At 47.2% G+C, this 21,205-nt stretch overlaps 1 protein-coding gene across 1 annotated transcript in view; it reads right to left on the bottom strand.

The window, feature by feature from the left end:
• Positions 1-7,802, bottom strand: part of LOC146859676 (embryonic protein UVS.2-like) — a 30,560-nt gene extending 22,758 nt beyond the window's left edge. Inside the window, exons 1-2 of the mRNA XM_085643434.1 lie at positions 7,719-7,802; positions 77-101 (exon numbers count right to left, since the gene is read on the bottom strand). Coding sequence (XP_085499560.1) covers positions 77-101; positions 7,719-7,787 — 94 coding nt within the window. The 5' untranslated portion in view covers positions 7,788-7,802. The remainder of the gene's footprint in view (positions 1-76; positions 102-7,718) is intronic.
• Positions 7,803-21,205: the final 13,403 nt, after the last annotated feature.

Genomic DNA, 21,205 nt, shown 5'->3' with positions numbered 1-21,205 from the left:
GCCCGGAGTATAGCGCTTCATTATGTACAGGAGCTATGCTCAAGCTCAAACATATCCCGATTTAAAAAGTACTTACGATTTTTCTCCAGTCCATAGACATCCTGCAAAAGAGAAAAGTTGCATTTGAATCACCTGATGTAAGTATGAGGATTTTAGAACCTTAGGGAACACTAAAGCTGTGTTTTAAAAGATTACATAAAATATAGGTTGGGCTGTATGTCACAGCATCGAAACAACACATCTCCACCCGCAGGGTGGGCTGCAGGACATCCCCTTGCACAGTATCATCAAGGTAAGAGTATCTTGGGGAGTGGAGCTTTACTGTTCCAATGCCCCCTTGTTGACTTCCCTTGTTGATACTGTGCAGCTCATATCTTGCACTCAGTATTGCTGCGGGTCGATTTTCAAGCATCCATACTGTGGAAAAACACTGTGGCTCCTGGCCTGGTTTGGCCCCTTGTTTCACACACTCAGGGTTGCACAGGTGTCAAGGGTGAAGTCTGTGGTTCATACACCTATTTGGAAACTGACAACTGATGAAGAAACGTTTCGGGGAAAGTGTCACAAGAACAAATGGCCTTCAGCAGCACAGATGGCTCCGAAGATGTACAGAGTTCACTATAATGTAACAGAAGAGTCTATGGAGTGGACCTTGAGGTACCTCAAGTAGAACCATCTGATGCCCGCACTAATCCTGATGTGGGTGCAAACTCTTCTCTGTGCCCAAATAGTAATTCCAACTCGCGTGCTAGTCCCATACCTGCGGGGAGTTTTGGAAAGGTAGATTGATTGACAGTAAAATGTGGCAGAAATCCTGCAGGCACACTCCCAAAATCTGTTTGAAAGTCTAAACATTTTTACATCTTCTGACACATGTGATTTAGGCCTTTACCCGCATCCCAAATGCAGAAAGCTGAGCACATTATTCAATAGCCATCCACCATGTAAACACCACAAAAAACCCTACCACACAGGACCACTGCTTACAATGAGCTCAGTTTGATGCAGGAATTACATGGTCCAATCAGAGACGTCAACATCTCGGTGGGATGCAGGCCCAGGATGAGGACCTTGGTCCTGGAAGATGTCCTGGGAGGTTCACTACAAACACCCTCCCAAAGTCCTACTCCTTATAGGATTTGCAAACTAAGTCGCGGTGGAAATCATACTTTCAAAGTCACTTCAAATTTGATGGACACTTATCACCTGTCCAGGTGAGCTGACCTCTATCGCAGCTCGATCCTTATGGTGCCCCTGGCCTGCTGGACCGATACCTCACAAATGCACATGGAAAACTCTCCTGTTCCTATGATGTGCTTCTAAGATTACTCTTGGGGTCTAGACACATTGTGCAGATAACAATGGTGTAGCAGCACTGGGGGTGCAGGAGGTGTGAAGTCCTCGCATATGTAATGCTATTGCTGATTTACGCTCATGTGCAGTTGCGCTCTCTGAAAAGCACACCTAAGAGGCATTACATGTACACAAGGCTGTGTAATAATGCCACTCATATACTCTCCTGAACAGGTGTGCTCTCTGTGAAGCACACCTGAGAAGCATTACATGTACATAGAGTTATGTAATACTATCACTTATATACTCTCCTGTACAGGTGTGCTCTCTGAGAAGCACACCTCAGAGGCATTACATGTACACAAGGCTGTGTAATAATGCCACTCATATACTCTCCTGAACAGGTGTGCTCTCTGTGAAGCACACCTGAGAAGCATTACATGTACATAGAGTTATGTAATACTATCAATTATATACTCTCCTGTACAGGTGCGCTCTCTGTGAAGCACACCTTAGAAGCATTAGTTGCGCACAGGGTTGTGTAATATAGTCACTCAGATTCTGTCCTGTACAGGTGGACTTACAGTGGAGCACACCTGAAAGGTGTTAAATTTACACCGGGCTATGAGATACTGTCACTCATATACTCTCCTGTACAGGTGTGCTCTCTTTGAGGCACACCTGAGAAGCATTACATGTGCATAGTGCTGTGTAATACTGTCACTGATATACTCTACTGCGGAGGTGTGCTCTCTGCGAAGCACAACTGAGCTGCATTAGTTACGTGCAGGGCTGTGTAATATTGTCAATCAGATACTCTCCTGTACAGGTGTACTGACAGTGGAGCACACCTGAAAGGTGTTACATTTACATTACACCGGGCTATGAGATATTGTCACTCATATACTCGCCTGTACAGGTGCACTGGAGACCTACATATTATGGTTACTGTGGTTCTTGGCTCTGCAGGTGTCACCATAGTCAGGTAAGGTACATCAGAGAGGCTTTATGTGTACATAGGTCTATCTAACACTATTACTGCAGCTTTCACCTACACAGGTGTGCTTACAGTGATGCACACCTGAGAGTCTACAACTGCAGAGAACCATAAATAACACTAATACTGCAGCTCTCACCTGCACAGGTACACTTACAGTGATGCACACCTGAGAGTCTACAACTGCAGAGAACCATATATAACACTGTTACTGCAGCTCTCACCTGCACAAGTGCACTTACAGTGATGCACACCTGAGAGTCTACAACTGCAGAGAACCATATATAACACTGTTACTGCGGCTCTCACCTGCACAGGTGTACTTACAGTGATGCACATCTGAGAGTCTACAACTGCAGAGAACCATATATAACACTGTTACTGCGGCTCTCACCTGCACAGGTGTACTTACAGCGATGCACACCCGAGAGTCTACAACTGCAGAGAACCATATATAACACTGTTACTGCGGCTCTCACCTGCACAGGTGCACTTACAGCGATGCACACCTGAGAGTCTACAACTGCAGAGAACCATATATAACACTGTTACTGCAGCTCTCACCTGCACAGGTGCACTTACAGCGATGCACACCTGAGAGTCTACAACTGCAGATAACCATATATAACACTGTTACTGCGGCTCTCACCTGCACAGGTGTACTTACAGCTATGCACACCCGAGAGTCTACAACTGCAGAGAACCATATATAACACTGTTACTGCAGCTCTCACCTGCACAAGTGCACTTACAGTGATGCACACCTGAGAGTCTACAACTGCAGAGAACCATATATAACACTGTTACTGCAGCTCTCACCTGCACAAGTGCACTAACAGTGCTGCACACCTGAGAGTCTACAACTGCACAGAACCATATATAGCACTGTTACTGCAGCTCTTCCCTGCACAGTCGTGCCTACAGTGATGTGCACCTGACAGTCTACACCTACACAGAACCATATATAACACTGTTACTGCGGCTCTCACCTGCACAGGTGTACTTACAGTGATGCACACCTGACAGTCTACAACTGCAGAGAACCATATATAACACTGTTACTGTGGCTCTCACCTGCACAGGTGTACTTACAGTGATGCTCACTTGAGAGGCTACAACTGAAGAGAACCATATATAACACTGTTATTGCGGCTCTCACCTGCTCAGGTGTACTTACAGTGATGCACACTTGAGAGTCTACGCCAACACAGAAACTTATATAGCACTGTTATTGCAGCTCAGCCTGCACTGGTGTACTTACAGTGATGCACACCTGACAGTCTACACCTACACAGAACCATATCTAACACTGTTACTGTGGCTCTCATCTGCACAAGCGTACACACCTTAGAGTCTGCAGCAATACAGAACCATATATTTAACAAAGTTACTGCAGCTCTCACCTGTACAGGTGTACTTACAGAGATGCACTCCTGAGAGTCTACACCTACACATAACTATATATAACACTGTAACATCAGGAACATCTATCCGGAGATGCCAAGACTACCAGGGACTATCCTGTCAGCGTCTTCCCTCCTAACGACGGCAACAAAGGCGCGCCCGAAGAGTGCTGACATGGGCGCAGTCCTCACTACACAGAAAACAGGGAGCCTGGTAAATGTATAGGAGAGCAAAAGAAACCTGACTTCTCCTACCACATTGTACATGTGAAGAAGGGACACTACTAACACCGAGACCTTCACGCACCCATCCTCTAAAATATGTTACGCTAGCGCTCTCTACCTGTGCCCACGTGTTACCAGATAAGATAACACACGCCTGGCGAAGTGCCCAACTGTGTGTTGATGGCATATCAAAACTACACTATACAAGGATTGCACAGAACTGATCCGATTAACCCCACCAGATTGAGGGACCCCACTGTAAACAGCTGCCCAACAAGACTCATACTGCATCTACGGGACTGTCCATAGAACACCCAACAACTAGACTACAATCACAGTGGATGCCTAGACTGCTCCCCAGTGATTCATACCTCCTTGTTCTGCCAAAATTGGCAAGACGAGACCACAAAAAAAATCAGCACCCAACAATAACGTACAAGGGAGAAACCGAAAACTTGGCGGAGGCTACTTAAGCAAATAAATTAATGCCAGGGGTGCTGGCAGAGCACTCCCGTCGATTTGAAGAACTGCTCAGAGCAGCTCTGGATATTAAATCAACACTACAACCCAAAATAGACTCCCTGAGCTACCTACGAGAAGATCATAAAAAAGTGAAAGATAGATTCAAAAACTCTGAATCCACCTTAGCTACTCTAAGACCCACAGTCCTAAATACCCACAAATGCCTCCTAGGATTACAAGACGTGAGCTTGGGTCAACCACCAAGAAGGGAAATTGTGATGAAATTATGTTTGCATAGTGGGCTTGCCAGAGAAATCAGAGGGCCAAAGCGTGAAACTAACAAGGAAGAACGGTTTCTTCAAACCATCCTATGAGGTAAATAATCCACCTTCTTCTCACAGGGTACCCGGGGGCCCTCCTCGTCCAGGGACTCCACCCCACCTGGTGGTAGCCAGCCTATTTAAGTACTGTGACAGTGACCACATACTCCAAGCTACAAGGGCTTGAGTTCTGTGGATAGTAGACAGCACTACGGTACACATTTATCCAGACTATACATTAGAGGTGCAGGGCCGTAGTTCCACCTTTCTGGAAATAAAGAAAACCTTACGAGAGCACCCCATGAAGTATGCCTTGCAGTTCCCTGCCACACTCCATATACAATACGAGGGCACCACTACTTTCAGCACGACACCAGAGGAGGCATGAAACTGGCAAGAGCAAAAAAGGATTGTTTGTCTCGCCTACAGCCATGTTACCAAAGTAGAGAGGGAGGTAGAGGTAAAGGCAAAGGCTAGGTTTATCCTCCTGACAGTTACGTAATTAGACTAAAATCGAGAATATCGTAGAAAACCTGCCCTTAGCTAATTAGATAGGATACAGCAAGAATGTGTTGTAATCCCTTGTCTAGAAAAATAACTTTTTTTCTAGAGACCCTTCACCCATCAGGGTTGCCCCTAGGTGGCATGCTTCATCATTGCAGCTTTACAGCAGCTGCATTCATCGATGCAGCTGCTGTAAAGGTTTGGGCAGATATCAGGTCCAAGGGTTAACTTGGACAAATCAATACTATTTCCTATGACACCTCTAAATCTGGAGCAACAAAGGCAGCTACCTCAAACTCCACTCCCCTGGTCCTGTAACACTTTTAAATACCTCGGAGTTCAAATATATCATGAGCCAGTGGATCTGCTGGACGGCAACATAGGCAGAGTACTTATTAACACTCGGTCCTCTCTAACGTTCTGGAGGAAACTTTCGCTCTCTCCCTTGGGGCGCATAGCAATATCCACAATTCTACCTCTGCCCAGATTGTTATATTTGTTTGCTGCTCTCACCTTCATTCTGCCACTAAACGTTTTTCGAGATATTTCCTCAACGTTGACATTACAGGAATGGGGCAAAAATAGGACCCGCAAAGCTTTACACACTCTTGACTGAAGGAGGATCAGGTGCCAAGATTTTGTGGCAGCCCTGTTGCAATGGCCAATGCGGTGGTTGGCGGGCTACAATCTGACAGACCTAGGGCACTGGGCAACAGGATTACACAAACACACAGTATCAGACTGGTTGATGGGCTCAGAGACCCTCATGCCACAAAGAGAAACACAGAATACTTTAATGAACATAGCTTGCAATTGTTGGTCTCACTACGTGCAGAAGAGACAGAATTTACCACCATTTGCCCCAGACGTACCTCTTTGGGTACTACCTGGTCAAATGAGAATGACGTGCCGACCAGAGAGGGTGGACTGGGAAGGACCAGGTATAACCACATGGGAGGACCTGCTCACTGACACAGTTTGTAGTACATTTGAGGAAATGGTAGATGATTATGGGGTACCTCCTGGTTCCTTTCTATGATAAGCATCCCTCACACAACAACTACATAAGACGTGGGACAGAAAATATGAGGAACCAGAGACATCTAAATTGCTCCAAACATTACTCACCCATGGCTCTGGTCGCCGGGACATCACAATGTTATACATTTTTATAAGACAAGGCACTGCAATCCTGTTAACCTTGCTCCATATCTACTCGGACACAGCACTTTCAGTAACATTGACAGACAAACAATGGGAACAATACCTGGGAGTACCAAAAATAATCTCAACAAATGCAAATCTAAAGTACACTCAATTTAATTACCTACATCACAGGTATGTCACCCCCCCCCCCCACAGACTAGCACAGATGTATCTGACATCCACAGATCTGTGTCCCAGTTGCTCCAGTGAAGGAGCCACCGTCATGCACATGGTATGGGACTGTCCAGGATTCATAGGATACTGGAAGATGATAGCGGGTACACTTACAGAGGCAGCGGGTAAAGGGATAGCTTTAGATGCTAGAACATTTCTCCCAGGTATCACCAAATGATCATCCAAAGGCCAAACCTTAAGCAAATTCTTGGACCTCTCCTAAGGATTAGCCAAACGTAGGCTAGCTATGTCTTGGAAGTCCCCCATGGCCCCATCCATTCGAGTGTGGCTTACTGATTTACGCAAAGCCCTGGTTTCTGAGCTTGAGATATCACGTGACAATATACCAGGTCACACATTATTACCTAACCCTCCTGATTGGCAAGCTTATCTAACAGTTGTTGAAACAGAATTGTCGAGGGAACGTGCAGGAGTACGCCACACTTCAGAACCAAACAACAGATATAGCAACTTATGGTATGTTGTAGACCCCACTCCACATCTCATAGACGAACTATAATTCATGCACTGCTCCCTGCAACTGGAACCCCAACTCAACCACTGCTAAAGACGAAACACAGTGCGCACAATAAACAGGAACCTGACTAAACAGGCAAAAACAAAACAAAAAAAATACAAAGGGATAAATGAATTAACAAATTGTGCCTCTAGTTCTTCTTCTTTTAATTTGTTAGGCAACCAAAATAATTGTAGAATGTATTGTAACACTTGCAAAGTTGAATCTCTTTCTGTAAAGATGTGGGGTGCAATGCCTTCCCCAACCTAAGGTCGGTTACTATCTTTACACCCCCCTATTTTTTGCTTCATGAAACCATTGTATTGTGAACACTCATGGTGTAAATGTATAATTTCTCCTGATCTGAGAGACTGGCTCTTCCATTTAGAAAATAAATAAATAAATATTTATCAACAAAAAAAACCACTGTTACATCAGCACTTACACAGAACCATATATAGCACTGTTACTGTGGCTCTCACCTGCACAGGTGTACTCACAGTGATGCACACCTGAGAGTCTACAACTGCACAGAATCATATATATTGAACACTGTTACTGCAGCTCTCACCTGTACCTGCACTCAGCTCTTTTTACCATTGCTAAAGGGGTCTCACCTGTACAGGTAAGCTCCAGCAGGTGCTCACCAGGCACACTGCGACCAGAGTCCATCCTCTGCTGTCCATCCTCGGGTTCTGGAGCAGTGCTCAGGTCGCCAGCGGTCAATGTTTCTTCCTTCTGGGAGATGCTTTGTTGACCCCAGACCAGTCCTTTATATACCCAGAAGAGGCTGAGCATCCGCCAATCAGCTCTCAGTCTCAAGGATGACACCTTTTTCTGCACAGGTCACAAGGTGTGTCTGTCCTGGAGAGGGTGCCCTGGGATCGCTTCTGAGGTGCCATAACCAAGATAATAAGCAGCTTTTAAGTGTGGTAAATTTAGTTTGTGACAGATCCTGCACCGTGATATATTTTTGTTTGAAAATCTTTCACTCTGTTTTCTTTCTTGTAAGAGGGTGAATTTGTGATTGGACACAGGCGCACCTTCGAGGGTTTGGCTCCTCAAACAACAACAAAAGTCCTCGAGGCACCGAAAGACCCGGATTGGAGAAGATCACATGAGACACAAACAGTGCATCTGATGAGCTGGACGTGCGTCCGAAGAGTAGATTTGATTTTTGAAGCAAAGTTAAGTAGCTTTGTGGCTGCCCAGAGTTGAACCTTTCTAGATGGAAGGTAAGGCAGGAGGATGAAAGGAAGAGTTGGTGGACAAAAGGAAGAGTTGGTGGACAAAAGGCTGAGTTTTAGGATGAAGGCAGGGTAGTAGGATGAATTGCAGAGTGGGAGAATGATAGGAAGTTTGGGAGGATTGAAGGAAGAGTGTTGGAATGAAAGGCTGAGTAGTGGGATGAAAGGCTGAGTAGTGGGATGAAAGGCAGGAGATGAATGGTATGGTGGAAGTATGAAAGGCAGAGTTGGGGGATGAAACGAAGGGTGGAAGTATGAAAGGCAGAGTTGGGGGATGAAAAGATGGGTGGAAGAGTCGACGAGAAACATAGTAGGAGGCTGAACGAAAGGAAGGGTGGAGTGAGGAAAAGAAGAGTGGAAGGCTACATGGACATAAAAATGATACAAGGCTGTGGACAGATCGAAGGAAGGGTAGACAAAAAAGTGAAATGATAGAAGGAAGGGTGTAAGGATGGCACCAGGGACATACAACCTTACACCCTCAGGAAGGGACTATGGTGCCCCTCAGGGCCGGACTGGGAACCAAAACCGGGCCTGGCAAAGTGCTCGGCTAGCCCCTCCTGGGGGCTTGGGGCTGTGGCTGAGCTGGTTGCCAGGGCCGGTTTTGGACGATTTTGTTAGAGGGGCCGATATTGCAGCTATCCTGCAAAAACGGCCCTGTAACAAAAATGCCCCCCCAGGGGCCCAAAACCAGCCCCCACCCTGGAGTCCCACCTGGGAAATGCCCGGTGCCGGCTATGGTCAGTCCGGCCCTGGAGCCCCTTCTGAATTACAGACCTCAATCTCAGCTCAACATCTCCCTAAATTATGCATCATTACTTGAAGAGTTTAAAACAGCATTTAACGCTATTATCTTAATGCAAAACCAACCCTTGTGTCCAAAGTGACAATAGCACTACATGCTACAGGACACGCCCAGCAGTAGCCAGCAGCCGCTCACTCTCTCTTGGATTCTTCTTCCTGTGCTCCCGCAGCAGGATGTTTGCCCCAAATTATTCTTACTCAATCTGAACAAAATCGCGTAATTTCAGCAATTTTGCATTACAAGAGTAATGCGTAATTCCTGAAATTACTCACATTACTCTAGGGTAATTACAATTTTGGCCAGACCTAGTTTTTTTCATGGTGTATGATATATTATCTTTTCTTTTCATTGATAAGTGCAGCTTCTGTTTTCTGTTTTCTTCTGGTCTACTATGTTTTCTCCCAAAGTGTATAATATCTTCTGTTTTCTTTCGTAGTGCATGATTTCTTCTTGTCCTAAATGGCGCAAAGAGTCTTTTTTGTTTTTTTTGCAGGTCCTTTTGCTCCTGGCCTTTCTCTGTTTCCTTACAAGCATGCTGTGTTAGTTTGTGCCTATTTTATTCCCCAATCTTTTGCTGCATGGGGAGTCATACAGGGCTCTGCCAGTGCACCTCACCACTGACATACACAACCTCCTGCTGTTCCAGTACTGGATGCACACATAGCTCTGCCTATGCACCTCACCACTGACATACACAACCTCCAGCTGTTCCAGTACTGGACGCACACATAGCTCTGCCTATGCACCTCACCACTGACATACACAACCTCCAGCTGTTCCAGTACTGGACGCACACATAGCTCTGCCTATGCACCTCAACACTGACATGCACAACTTCCAGCTGTTCCAGTACTGGATGCACACATAGCTCTGCCTATGCACCTCACCACTGACATACACAACCTCCAGCTGTTCCAGTACTGGACGCACACATAGATCTGCCTATTCACCTCACCACTGACATACACAACCTCCAGCTGTTCCAGTACTGGACTCGCACATAGATCTGCCTATTCACCTCAACACTGACATACACAACCTCCAGCTGTTCCAGTACTGGACTCGCACATAGATCTGCCTATTCACCTCACCACTGACATACACAACCTCCAGCTGTTCCAGTACTGGACGCGCACATAGATCTGCCTATGCACCTCAACACTGACATGCACAACTTCCAGCTGTTCCAGTACTGGATGCACACATAGCTCTGCCTATGCACCTCACCACTGACATACACAACCTCCAGCTGTTCCAGTACTGGACGCACACATAGATCTGCCTATTCACCTCACCACTGACATACACAACCTCCAGCTGTTCCAGTACTGGACGCGCACATAGATCTGCCTATTCACCTCAACACTGACATACACAACCTCCAGCTGTTCCAGTACTGGACTCGCACATAGATCTGCCTATTCACCTCACCACTGACATACACAACCTCCAGCTGTTCCAGTACTGGACGCGCACATAGATCTGCCTATGCACCTCAACACTGACATGCACAACTTCCAGCTGTTCCAGTACTGGATGCACACATAGCTCTGCCTATGCACCTCACCACTGACATACACAACCTCCAGCTGTTCCAGTACTGGACGCACACATAGATCTGCCTATTCACCTCACCACTGACATACACAACCTCCAGCTGTTCCAGTACTGGACTCGCACATAGATCTGCCTATTCACCTCAACACTGACATACACAACCTCCAGCTGTTCCAGTACTGGACTCGCACATAGATCTGCCTATTCACCTCACCACTGACATACACAACCTCCAGCTGTTCCAGTACTGGACGCACACATAGATCTGCCTATTCACCTCACCACTGACATACACAACCTCCAGCTGTTCCAGTACTGGACTCGCACATAGATCTGCCTATTCACCTCACCACTGACATACACAACCTCCAGCTGTTCCAGTACTGGACGCGCACATAGATCTGCCTATGCACCTCAACACTGACATGCACAACCTCCAGCTGTTCCAGTACTGGACACACACATAGATCTGCCTGTGCACCTCACCACTGACATACACAACCTCCAGCTGTTGCAGTACTGGACGCGCACATAGATCTGCCTATGCACCTCAACACTGACATACACAACCTCCAGCTGTTCCAGTACTGGACGCACACATAGCTCTGCCTATGCACCTCAACACTGACATGCACAACCTCCAGCTGTTCCAGTACTGGACGCACACATAGCTCTGCCTATGCACCTCAACACTGACATGCACAACTTCCAGCTGTTCCAGTACTGGACGCGCACATAGATCTGCCTATGCACCTCAACACTGACATGCACAACCTCCTGCTGTTCCAGTACTGGACGCGCACATAGATCTGCCTATGCACCTCAACACTGACATGCACAACTTCCAGCTGTTCCAGTACTGGACACACACATAGCTCTGCCTATGCACCTCAACACTGACATGCACAACCTCCAGCTGTTCCAGGACTGGACGCACACATAGCTCTGCCTATGCACCTCAACACTGACATACACAACCTCCAGCTGTTCCAGTACTTGACACGTACATAGCTCTGCAAGTGTACTCCAGCACTGACATGCAAAACACGCACCCATGTCAGAGGGTGGGTACAGAACAACTGGTGGGCACAGACGTCATACCGGCCGATCGTAGGCTTTCGTGCTATTGATCATAGATTTGGCACCCTGGCCCATTGGCTGGATACCATGGACTAACGACTTGACCGCCCAAAAAAAGACTGGATGCAGGGGAGGGGCAGGTGTCGAATCTGGAGGACGGGCTGTGCAGACCACAAATCGCTTGGAGAGGATGGAAAATCTGCTGAAATCCCTGGCCATTAAAAACGAAGACTTGGAGACATGAGGTAGGTGCAGTAACCTACATATTTTAGGGATTGCAGAATCCACTAACACGGTACACTTAGATCTGTTTGTTGAGAGATGTTTGTGGTGGAGCTGGCACACCGCTCATTAGGTCCCGCCCCAATCCTGGATGCCCCTGAGGCAGATAATTGCATGACTGCTCAACTTCATGATCTGACGTGGTATTATGGCTATCATGAGAAACTGGTCCATTACAATAGCAGGGCTCAACAATTTCCCTCTTCTTTGATTTCACCATAGTGGTGCAAGAAGCACATTAAAAAAATGCAGAAGTGAAATAAACACTGCGGAATGCTGGGATTGCGCTATGGAATTCTGTACCCTGCGTGTCTCCTGTTATAGCACTTATTCTAGAGGTCTGCATCCTAATTTATAAAAGCTTTCTATTCCACCACACACAGTCCATCAGGGAAGAACAGGGCAGAAATGCTGTGGTCACTTGGGCGCTAGCAGATCACTCTGGCTAATATATATGCCCTGTTGCAAGGCAATTGCTAAAAGATAGAAGTATGCTGGGGATCATGGGACATCAGTATGGTGGGACACAGTCACCTTACCACATCAGTACCTATGGCCCCAAATCCAGATTAACTCATAGTGCTCTACTTCCTCTCCAAATCTTCCAGAGAGAGGTAACTTAGCACCCCAGAACACAACATGCTGAACTACCTCAGAAGTCGCAGTAACAAGTCCTCACTTTTCTTTTCTCACTTACAAATGTCCACAATAAAGGGAAAGAGACAGGTGGAAAGCTTACAATATTTATTGAAACTACCATGCTCTATCATGCAAAAACTGTGCTACAATTAGGAGACATAAGCAAGTGAATCATGTGATTAGAACAACGAATACACTGCACACAATGAAAAGCCCTGTCATATTGAATTACGAATCAGCCTATGCCAACTCTTGTAAATATTATATTATACTAAAAATCTTTTTGATTATCACTAGACCCCTTACCTGAGAGCCATAATCAATTGGTCTACAACTCTGCTCGTTCCTCTAGGACCTTTTGTCTGCAGACCTTGTTATGCTCTATTTTTAGAATTGCAAGTTTTGGTTTATATGATAAGACTTACTTTGTTAAACAAACAGCAGCTGAGAAATACAGGGCAGAATGTTATTTGGCCTTACAGGAAGTACAGACTAAATCCCAGCAGAAGAACAGAATAATAAAACATATGCATCTTATTTCAAAACTAACAGCGTGGCACAAAAACAAGCGTGTTACTGCATAACATGTGCAAAGCAAAGTGCCTAATATGTATGTACTTGGGCTAACATAAGGCAAAACTACATTGGACCTTATATTGGACTCACAACAACATCCCTTTTCGTCACTGGAATAACACTGCAACTAACTAAAGAATGAAACATAAAAAACATAAGATAAGCCGACTCGAAGCATTCTTCAATGGTATTGAATTTAAATGCTATTAAAATAAAAAATGACTCGGAAAACACTCATCATGTCAAGTTATGCAAAAGGTGCCAAATTTATTATGTTTCAGAGGTATCTATGATGTTACATGCAAAATCATACGTGAGTAAATCCAAAATGGATTCATCTCCGCAGACGATGATAGGTTCACAGCCCAGTTCACAAGTTGCATAGAACAGACATGATCCCCAGTCTCAGCAAATGCTGAGAAAGAAGCTAGGCAACCCGCATCCAGAGCCATTACTCAGTACTCCATGTGCGATTGCACTTGTCTACTCAAGCAGTAGTGGCTCGTAGCTTGCAGCCTGAAGAAGCCGTATGCCCAAGGGACAACTTGGAAATTGGGTCACTAATGTACTCATCAACAGGTCTATGTCTATGTCTATGTACACGGGTGCCGGCGTCGGCAGAGCCAGTCAAATATCAGACAGGTTGGAATGACCAATCAAGGACAATTCCTGGAGCATGTGAATTCCCAAGAATTGTAGATTGCACTCACGGCAAAAATGGAGCAGTGGTAGGTCCAGTGTGCATGCAAAAAAAGCATTTATTGTGGAGGAACAAAAATAGGACCAAAATGCTGCAAATTAGGATTAACAGCAGCAGAAATCCTCCAAACACGCTGAGAAAAAGAGAGTGGATATAAAACGGTATTATTCTAAAGATGGTTTGGAATGCACTAACCAAGCCAGAACCTACAACATCAAAAAATGGGTAAGGCCGGCTGTATTAGATGCATTCAAAAAATGGTGCACCAATTCACCAAAATGTAATGGGAGGTTTGTGTTTAGTAAGGACTGTATCTCACTAGATGTCCTTGCAACTTGTAATTCAAAAGTTTCTCAAGCAGATGTGTGAGCTACTTATTTCTGAAAAAAAAGTGCTTTGAGTCTGCTCAGCTTATTAAAATATGCCTTCAAAGTGGGAACAGAAAATCACAAGAAGCTATATATGACTCCTTGCATTGGGGGAAACAGGAAGGACATTATTGCACCAGGTGACGAGTTGGGAAATTCACAAAATGTAGGGGATTCCGGCTCGCATCCCACAGCAGTCCTGATCACTAAGCATTACATTACTTTCATTCGAGAGGACGGTATCAAGTGGGATTATTGTGGGGGTTGGTATTCGTTTTAGATAGCAGGCAAAATTCAACGTGGGTGGTCACATGTTTTCAAACAGTTGATTGTCTGACAGAAGAGTTGAATTTCTCTCCAGTAAGTAAGATTTACTAATTGGAAGTTCACAATGATATGTAAATGGGAGTGACTATAATTCATGAATGAAGCTGCGTCATAGGGGTTCATATCTACCAACAGGGAAATGTTTCATGCAAGCTGTGAATTGGAATGTTGACTTTGGCAAATATATATTACTCCCTGTATTACCCAGACAGCAGGAGGTGTTTCAGCTATTGTAAATGGGAGCTGTTCTAACTTCTCTAGAAGCAACATTGTATAAGTGGCATCCTTTTTGCCACCAGTTGTTGTCTTCATTTCAAATTAAAGGCCAAAAACAGGTGACTGGAATTTAGATAACGCCTGGGTACATGCCCATATTTGAGGGTTTGTAATGTCCAGCTGAATTGCATAATAGATCTAAGCAATCCATCACCATGACACAATGTCAACATGCCACTTTTCATAATATCAATAACAGATGACACAGTGTTAGTCAAATTGTAAATACGAGAAGACAGCGTATTAATACTTTTATCAATAACATAAAGCACTAAATTATCTTGATCAATTTGTCTCAAACATGCAGCATCTTCTATTTGCGACTAATGCCAAATTACATTATAAGTAGTATAAATAAATCTTTTAAAATTTGGGGACTTAGGGCCTAATAAAAAATCAAACAAATCCATACCTTTAGACAGGGAAGGAAGATGTTGTTTAAGCACCGACAGTGTGGAATGTGTGGAAAGATATCGATCTTCCTGGAGACGATGGTGTCGTTGGTGTCTGCGACGGAGTTTCAATCCTGTGGCAGCGGATGTTACCGCCATCTTGAATTTTTTGGCCTCTCTTGCTGAGGAGGGACTCGCATATAGGACCATTAACACCTTTCGGTCCGCTATTTCCGCAGGTCACGTCATAATTGATGGTACTCCTGTTGGTGAACACCCGTTGGTTTGTAGACTCCTGAGGGGTATAAGGCTGTCGCTTCCCCCGGAACCTCGATATTCCCAGTTATGGGATGTTAATAGAGTCCTGAATCTGTTTTTATCCTGGCAGCCAAATAGGTTTTTATCTAGGAAAGAGCTGTCGGCCAAGATGGCTATGCTCCTGTGCTTAATTTCCTGCAGACGCGTCTCTGATGTCAGAGCCTTGGATGTTTCCGGGAGGATATTTTCCCCCACGGGGGTCACGTTCACCATTCGCAGGCGCACCAAGTGTGGAACGTCTACTGTCTCATATCCGGCTTATGGGGGCCCCCATAGACAGTTTCCGACTGCCTTTTCGTGTCGGAAAAACCGGCACGAAAAGGCAGTGAAAAACTGCCATTGTACTCCCTCGGTCACAAAGAGGCGGCCGGTGGAGTAGTGAGGGATTTCCAGACGGCGGACGGGCTCTCTGAGCCTGTCGTTCCGCAATCCGGAAATCCGAGTTGGATTCCTTTCCTGACCGAGCCCATCAGAATGGCTCAGTCGAAAAGGAATCCGGCCGACATGATCCAATTCGGTCAGAAGGGCTCTGACCGTTGGTCAGAGCCCTTCCGACCAAAATCAGAATCGACCCATGAGTGGAAATAAAAATGTGATGCTGGACAGTAACTTGATGCAGAAAATGATGTCCAAAATTATAACAGACTATTTCTCTATAATTTGCAGAATTCATATACAAATTCTCCAACTCAAAAACAGTATAATATTCCAGCTCCAAGAGCATAGAGTTTACAGTTTCAACATCCCATTCATCTAAAAGTAAACAAGGTACTATCACATCACCCATAGAAACTCTTTGAGAGATCTCTGTAGGACCAAATATATCGAAATGAACTTTGCCCCAAACAATTCATTAGTCACTGGAACAGCTGAAATGTTTACGAGGGACAAGTCTCTTTTTAGTTTATGTGCAGATGAATGTGGGACCAACACCCCATAGACCAGTTCTGTAGCAGAGAGTTCTGGTAGATAATGGCCATTAATCAATTAAAAAAAACAATTAAAAATCCAATCCACAGAAATGTCAAAACCGAGAAAAGTGTAGTCCAAACATATATATTCAAGGTGGGACCAGATCAGTACTTTTCAGCCATGAAATTAAAACACAGAACACGATTCGCGGAGGTAATCTGAAATAAAAGTCTAACTTTATGACTTTCGATATTCACAAAGGCCATTTACGAGTAGTAAATTCAGACTATTGTCTCATTCTAACTTACGTTTTTAACTAGTTAAGGGAGTGGGCGCTGCCTAGGTTCGCACAATGGGTACAGGACCGAATTCTTGATATGGCACCTGCCTATCAGGTGACTTCACCCAAAGCCCACCAAATTGAAATGGATTATTCGAAACATATGATAGGTTGGTACCCAATACTATTTACATGAATTCCTGGGGTACAAAATCCCCATATCCAATTTTGTTTTCGATGTGGTATACTGTATTTATTAGTTGCCAGAAATAAATTAGACAGACAGCCGACATGTGTTTTGCCCATATGGTAGGCAGGCCAAGGGCTTTCTCAAGGCAAAAAGTCTCGTAGCAGATTGCTCAGTAGGTCTTGTAAGAGAAGGTAGTGGTTCTGAAATGAGACGCAAGTGGTCTTTGGACAAGGACAGTCTCTGCTGGCCGTATGGGCGAAACATGTGTCGGCTGTTTGTCTAATGTATTTCTGGCAAATAATGAATACAGTATAACACATTGAAAACAAAATTGGATTTTGGATCCCAGGAACTCACGTACATAATACCGGGCACCAACCTATCATATGTCTAGAATAACTTACATTTTTTCATAAGTCTAAGAGAGACCAAAACTTAAGTTAAACTGAGACAAAAGTATAACTTTACTCTGCGTAAATGCCTTTTGTGAATACCGAAAGTCATAAAATTAGACTTTTGTCTAAGTTTACCATAGTGAATCGCGTCCACAGATCCTTAATGGAGGAGGGTCAAGAGCAGAAGAACTATAAGAATAAAAATCATCTCGATCTATACAATACCCAGAATCATTACTTAAAAAATGGTGGGTCAGGTACTGGAACCAGACTAGAGGAATCCAGAAGAGGTAAATCCAAAGCATGTGTATCTTTATACACAACATCTGCTGTGGAAGACACAGTAGTAACAGCAGTAGTCACTTCAATCGCACTTCTGGATGCTGATGCAGGGTTTAAGTGTGGTGTATTCTGCGCCCCCACCCCAGCTAAAGAGAAACAGTTTCGTGTGAGTCAGTTGTTGCAGAGGAATTTCCTGTATGGTACCAAGAGTAAAGTTGGAACTACCAAGAACTACTTGTGGCCAACTTTTGAGGATCGGCCACATGGTGCAGTCTGACTTGTTCAATGGAGAGGAAGCGGAGGCAGGGTAACAGTCTTCAAATCTTGAATTCCAAGTTCAGGCACCGTCACTCGGTATAAAGAACTAAACTCATTTTTCACTGCCACATTCACGTGCACGAGGTTACCAATTTTTGGAATCCAACCAGAAGGTGCTGGTTTCTTCTCAATGCTTGCAGAGACAGATATTTTCAACTGCTTGTTGGAATTGCTGTCACAGAAGTCTTGTAGATCCTGTAAGACAGCACAACGATTATCTACGTCTAAGAGCATGGCTGCCGCCACAATGTCTGCACCGTCTAGGTCTGAAATATACATTTTTATACCAAAGAAGACTTTGTAAAATGTCTGGCTGCCCAGAGATCTTTTGTGGAGGTTATTTAATGACCTCTAAACCCCATAACGGTGATGGATCCAACTATGCCCTGTGCCTAATACTCTACTGTTGAGGTTTGCTTTAAGTCACGGTTCATCCTTTCCACAATAGAATTGCCCTCAGGCCGGTATGGATTAGAATAATGAACCTAAACACCTAGGGAAGCCATGGAATCCCGATAAGCTTTGGAAGCAAAGGCCGGGCCCTGGTCCAAGTGGAGGGTACCGCATGCATGCGTCCTGATAAAGACTTGCATGTCTTTAATAACATTTTGAGCATCAGCTGAGTGCTGTGGCCAAACCCAGAGGAGCCTCAAGCAATAATCAACTGCTACTAAAATACATTTGAATGCAGTATCTGAAATCATTGAACCACAATAGTGCAAGTAAACACAGCCAAAAGGTTGTGTCTGTAGGGGACAAGCCACAGTGGATGCCTTTATTTGTTGACAAATGTCACAACGCAGGACATATTTCTTGGTGTGTTGATACAAACTGTGCCACAAATAATGTTGTTGCTGCCACGAAATAGTGGCAGCCACACATGCATGTGCAGAACCAACACCTTCATGCACAGGTGACCGCTGATTCTTCCCCAAGGCGAGGTCGCCCCCACTCCTCTGCTCCTACCTGCTGCCTGTTAGCCTTGCTCCTGCCTCCTGCCTGTCAGCCCCGTTCCTGCCTGCTGCCTGCATAGCCTTGCTCCGCTGCCTCGCTGCTGCCCTTGGGTCCCCTGCCGTCCACCGGACGACCCAGTCGCCGCAGAGCCGCCCTCAGAGCCCCTTCCCGCCACAGTCCACCGCCGACTCCGCCCCCCCTGCCCATTGGCCGCCCCGCTCCCGCCACCGAGCTGACCCCCCCTCCCGGCTCCTCTCTTAAGGGGTCCGTGTGCAGGGACAGGGAGTGACCGCTGAGCCTTCCCCAAGGCGAGGTCGCCCCCACTCCTCTGCTCCTACCTGCTGCCTGTCAGCCTTGCTCCTGCCTGCTGCCTGTCATCCCCGTTCCTGCCCGCTGCCTGCATAGCCTTTCTCCGCTGCCTCGCTGCTGCCCTTGGGTCCCCTGCCGTCCACCGGACGACCCAGCCGCCTCAGAGCCCCTTCCCGCCACAGTCCACTGCCGACTCTGCCACCCCCCTGCCCATTGGCCGCCCCGCTCCCGCCACCGAGCTGACCCGCCCTCCCGGCTCCTCTCTTAAGGGGTCCGTGTGCAGGGACAGGGAGTGACCGCTGAGCCTTCCCCAAGGCGAGGTCGCCCCCACTCCTCTGCTCCTACCTGCTGCCTGTCAGCCTTGCTCCTGCCTGCTGCCTGTCAGCCCCGTTCCTGCCCGCTGCCTGCATAGCCTTTCTCCGCTGCCTCGCTGCTGCCCTTGGGTCCCCTGCCGTCCACCGGACGACCCAGCCGCCGCAGAGCCGCCCTCAGAGCCCCTTCCCGCCACAGTCCATCGTCGACTCCGCCCCCCCTGCCCATTGGCCGCCCCGCTCCCGCCACCGAGCTGACCCGCCCTCCCGGCTCCTGTCTTAAGGGGTCCGTGTGCAGGGACAGGGAGTGACCGCTGAGCCTTCCCCAAGGCGAGGTCGCCCCCACTCCTCTGCTCCTACCTGCTGCCTGTCAGCCTTGCTCCTGCCTGCTGCCTGTCAGCCCCGTTCCTGCCCGCTGCCTGCATAGCCTTGCTCCACTGCCTCGCTGCTGCCCTTGGGTCCCCTGCCGTCCACCGGACGACCCAGCCGCCGCAGAGCCGCCCTCAGAGCCCCTTCCCGCCACAGTCCACCGCCGACTCCGCCCCCCCTGCCCATTGGCCGCCCCGCTCCCGCCACCGAGCTGACCCGCCCTCCCGGCTCCTCTCTTATGACGCCCCCTGAGCGACCGCGCAGCGGACGCGCGCAGCGGGAGCACCGAATGAGCGCCCGTCTGCCCCCGTCTGCGCCTGGACCGCGCCCAGCGCCAGGACCCCTGGCCCCCGCAGACCCCAGCCCACCCGCCGGACGTACGACGCCGCCACCCTCAACGCACTCAACGCAAGCCGAATCCCAGGATGCTACCGAGCCACCCCGAGACGCACCCACGGACCCTTCTGCTGCAACGCCTGTAAGTTCACCTGCATCCGGACCAGCACTACTCCAGCACCGACCAAGACGTGCAACAGCAGCAGCCACCTGAAATGCATCCTGCTCAACACCCGCTCCATCCACAGACACGCCATCGAGCTCTGGGACCTGCTCGACACAACCTCACCAGACGTCGCCTTCCTCACGGAAACCTGGATGAACGCCTCTTCAGCGCCCGACATCGCCATAGCCATCCCAGACGGCTACAAGATCATCCGAAGGGACCGCATCAACCAGACCGGATAAGGCATCGCCATCATCCACAGGAACACCATCCGCATCACGACCAACACCGACGACACCCTCGCACCTGCCGAGCACCTGCACTTCCAGGTCCACATCAACCCCAAGACCACACTCAGAGGCACCCTCATCTACAGACCCCCGGGACCACGCACACAATTCAGCGAAGACATCGCTGACTTCATCAGCCCGCACGCCCTCCTCTCCGCTGACTACATCCTCCTCGGGGACCTCAACTTCCACCTGGAGAACACAACGACCGCAACACCACCACCCTGCTGGACAACCTCGCAAACCTGGGACTCAAGCAGCTGGTCACCACCCCCACCCACTACGCCGGACACACACTCGACCCCGTCTTCTCATCCAGCAAGGACATCGCCTTCAGCCACGCCACAGGACTCCACTGGACGGACCACAGCTGCGTCCACTTCAGCTTCAGAAGGACCACAATCCACCGCCAGCAACAGGTTGCA

Source organism: Triturus cristatus, chromosome 3_1, assembly GCF_964204655.1.
Source record: "Triturus cristatus chromosome 3_1, aTriCri1.1, whole genome shotgun sequence".
Taxonomy (NCBI): Eukaryota; Metazoa; Chordata; class Amphibia; order Caudata; family Salamandridae; genus Triturus; species Triturus cristatus.
This window is presented reverse-complemented; position numbering and strand designations above follow the sequence as displayed.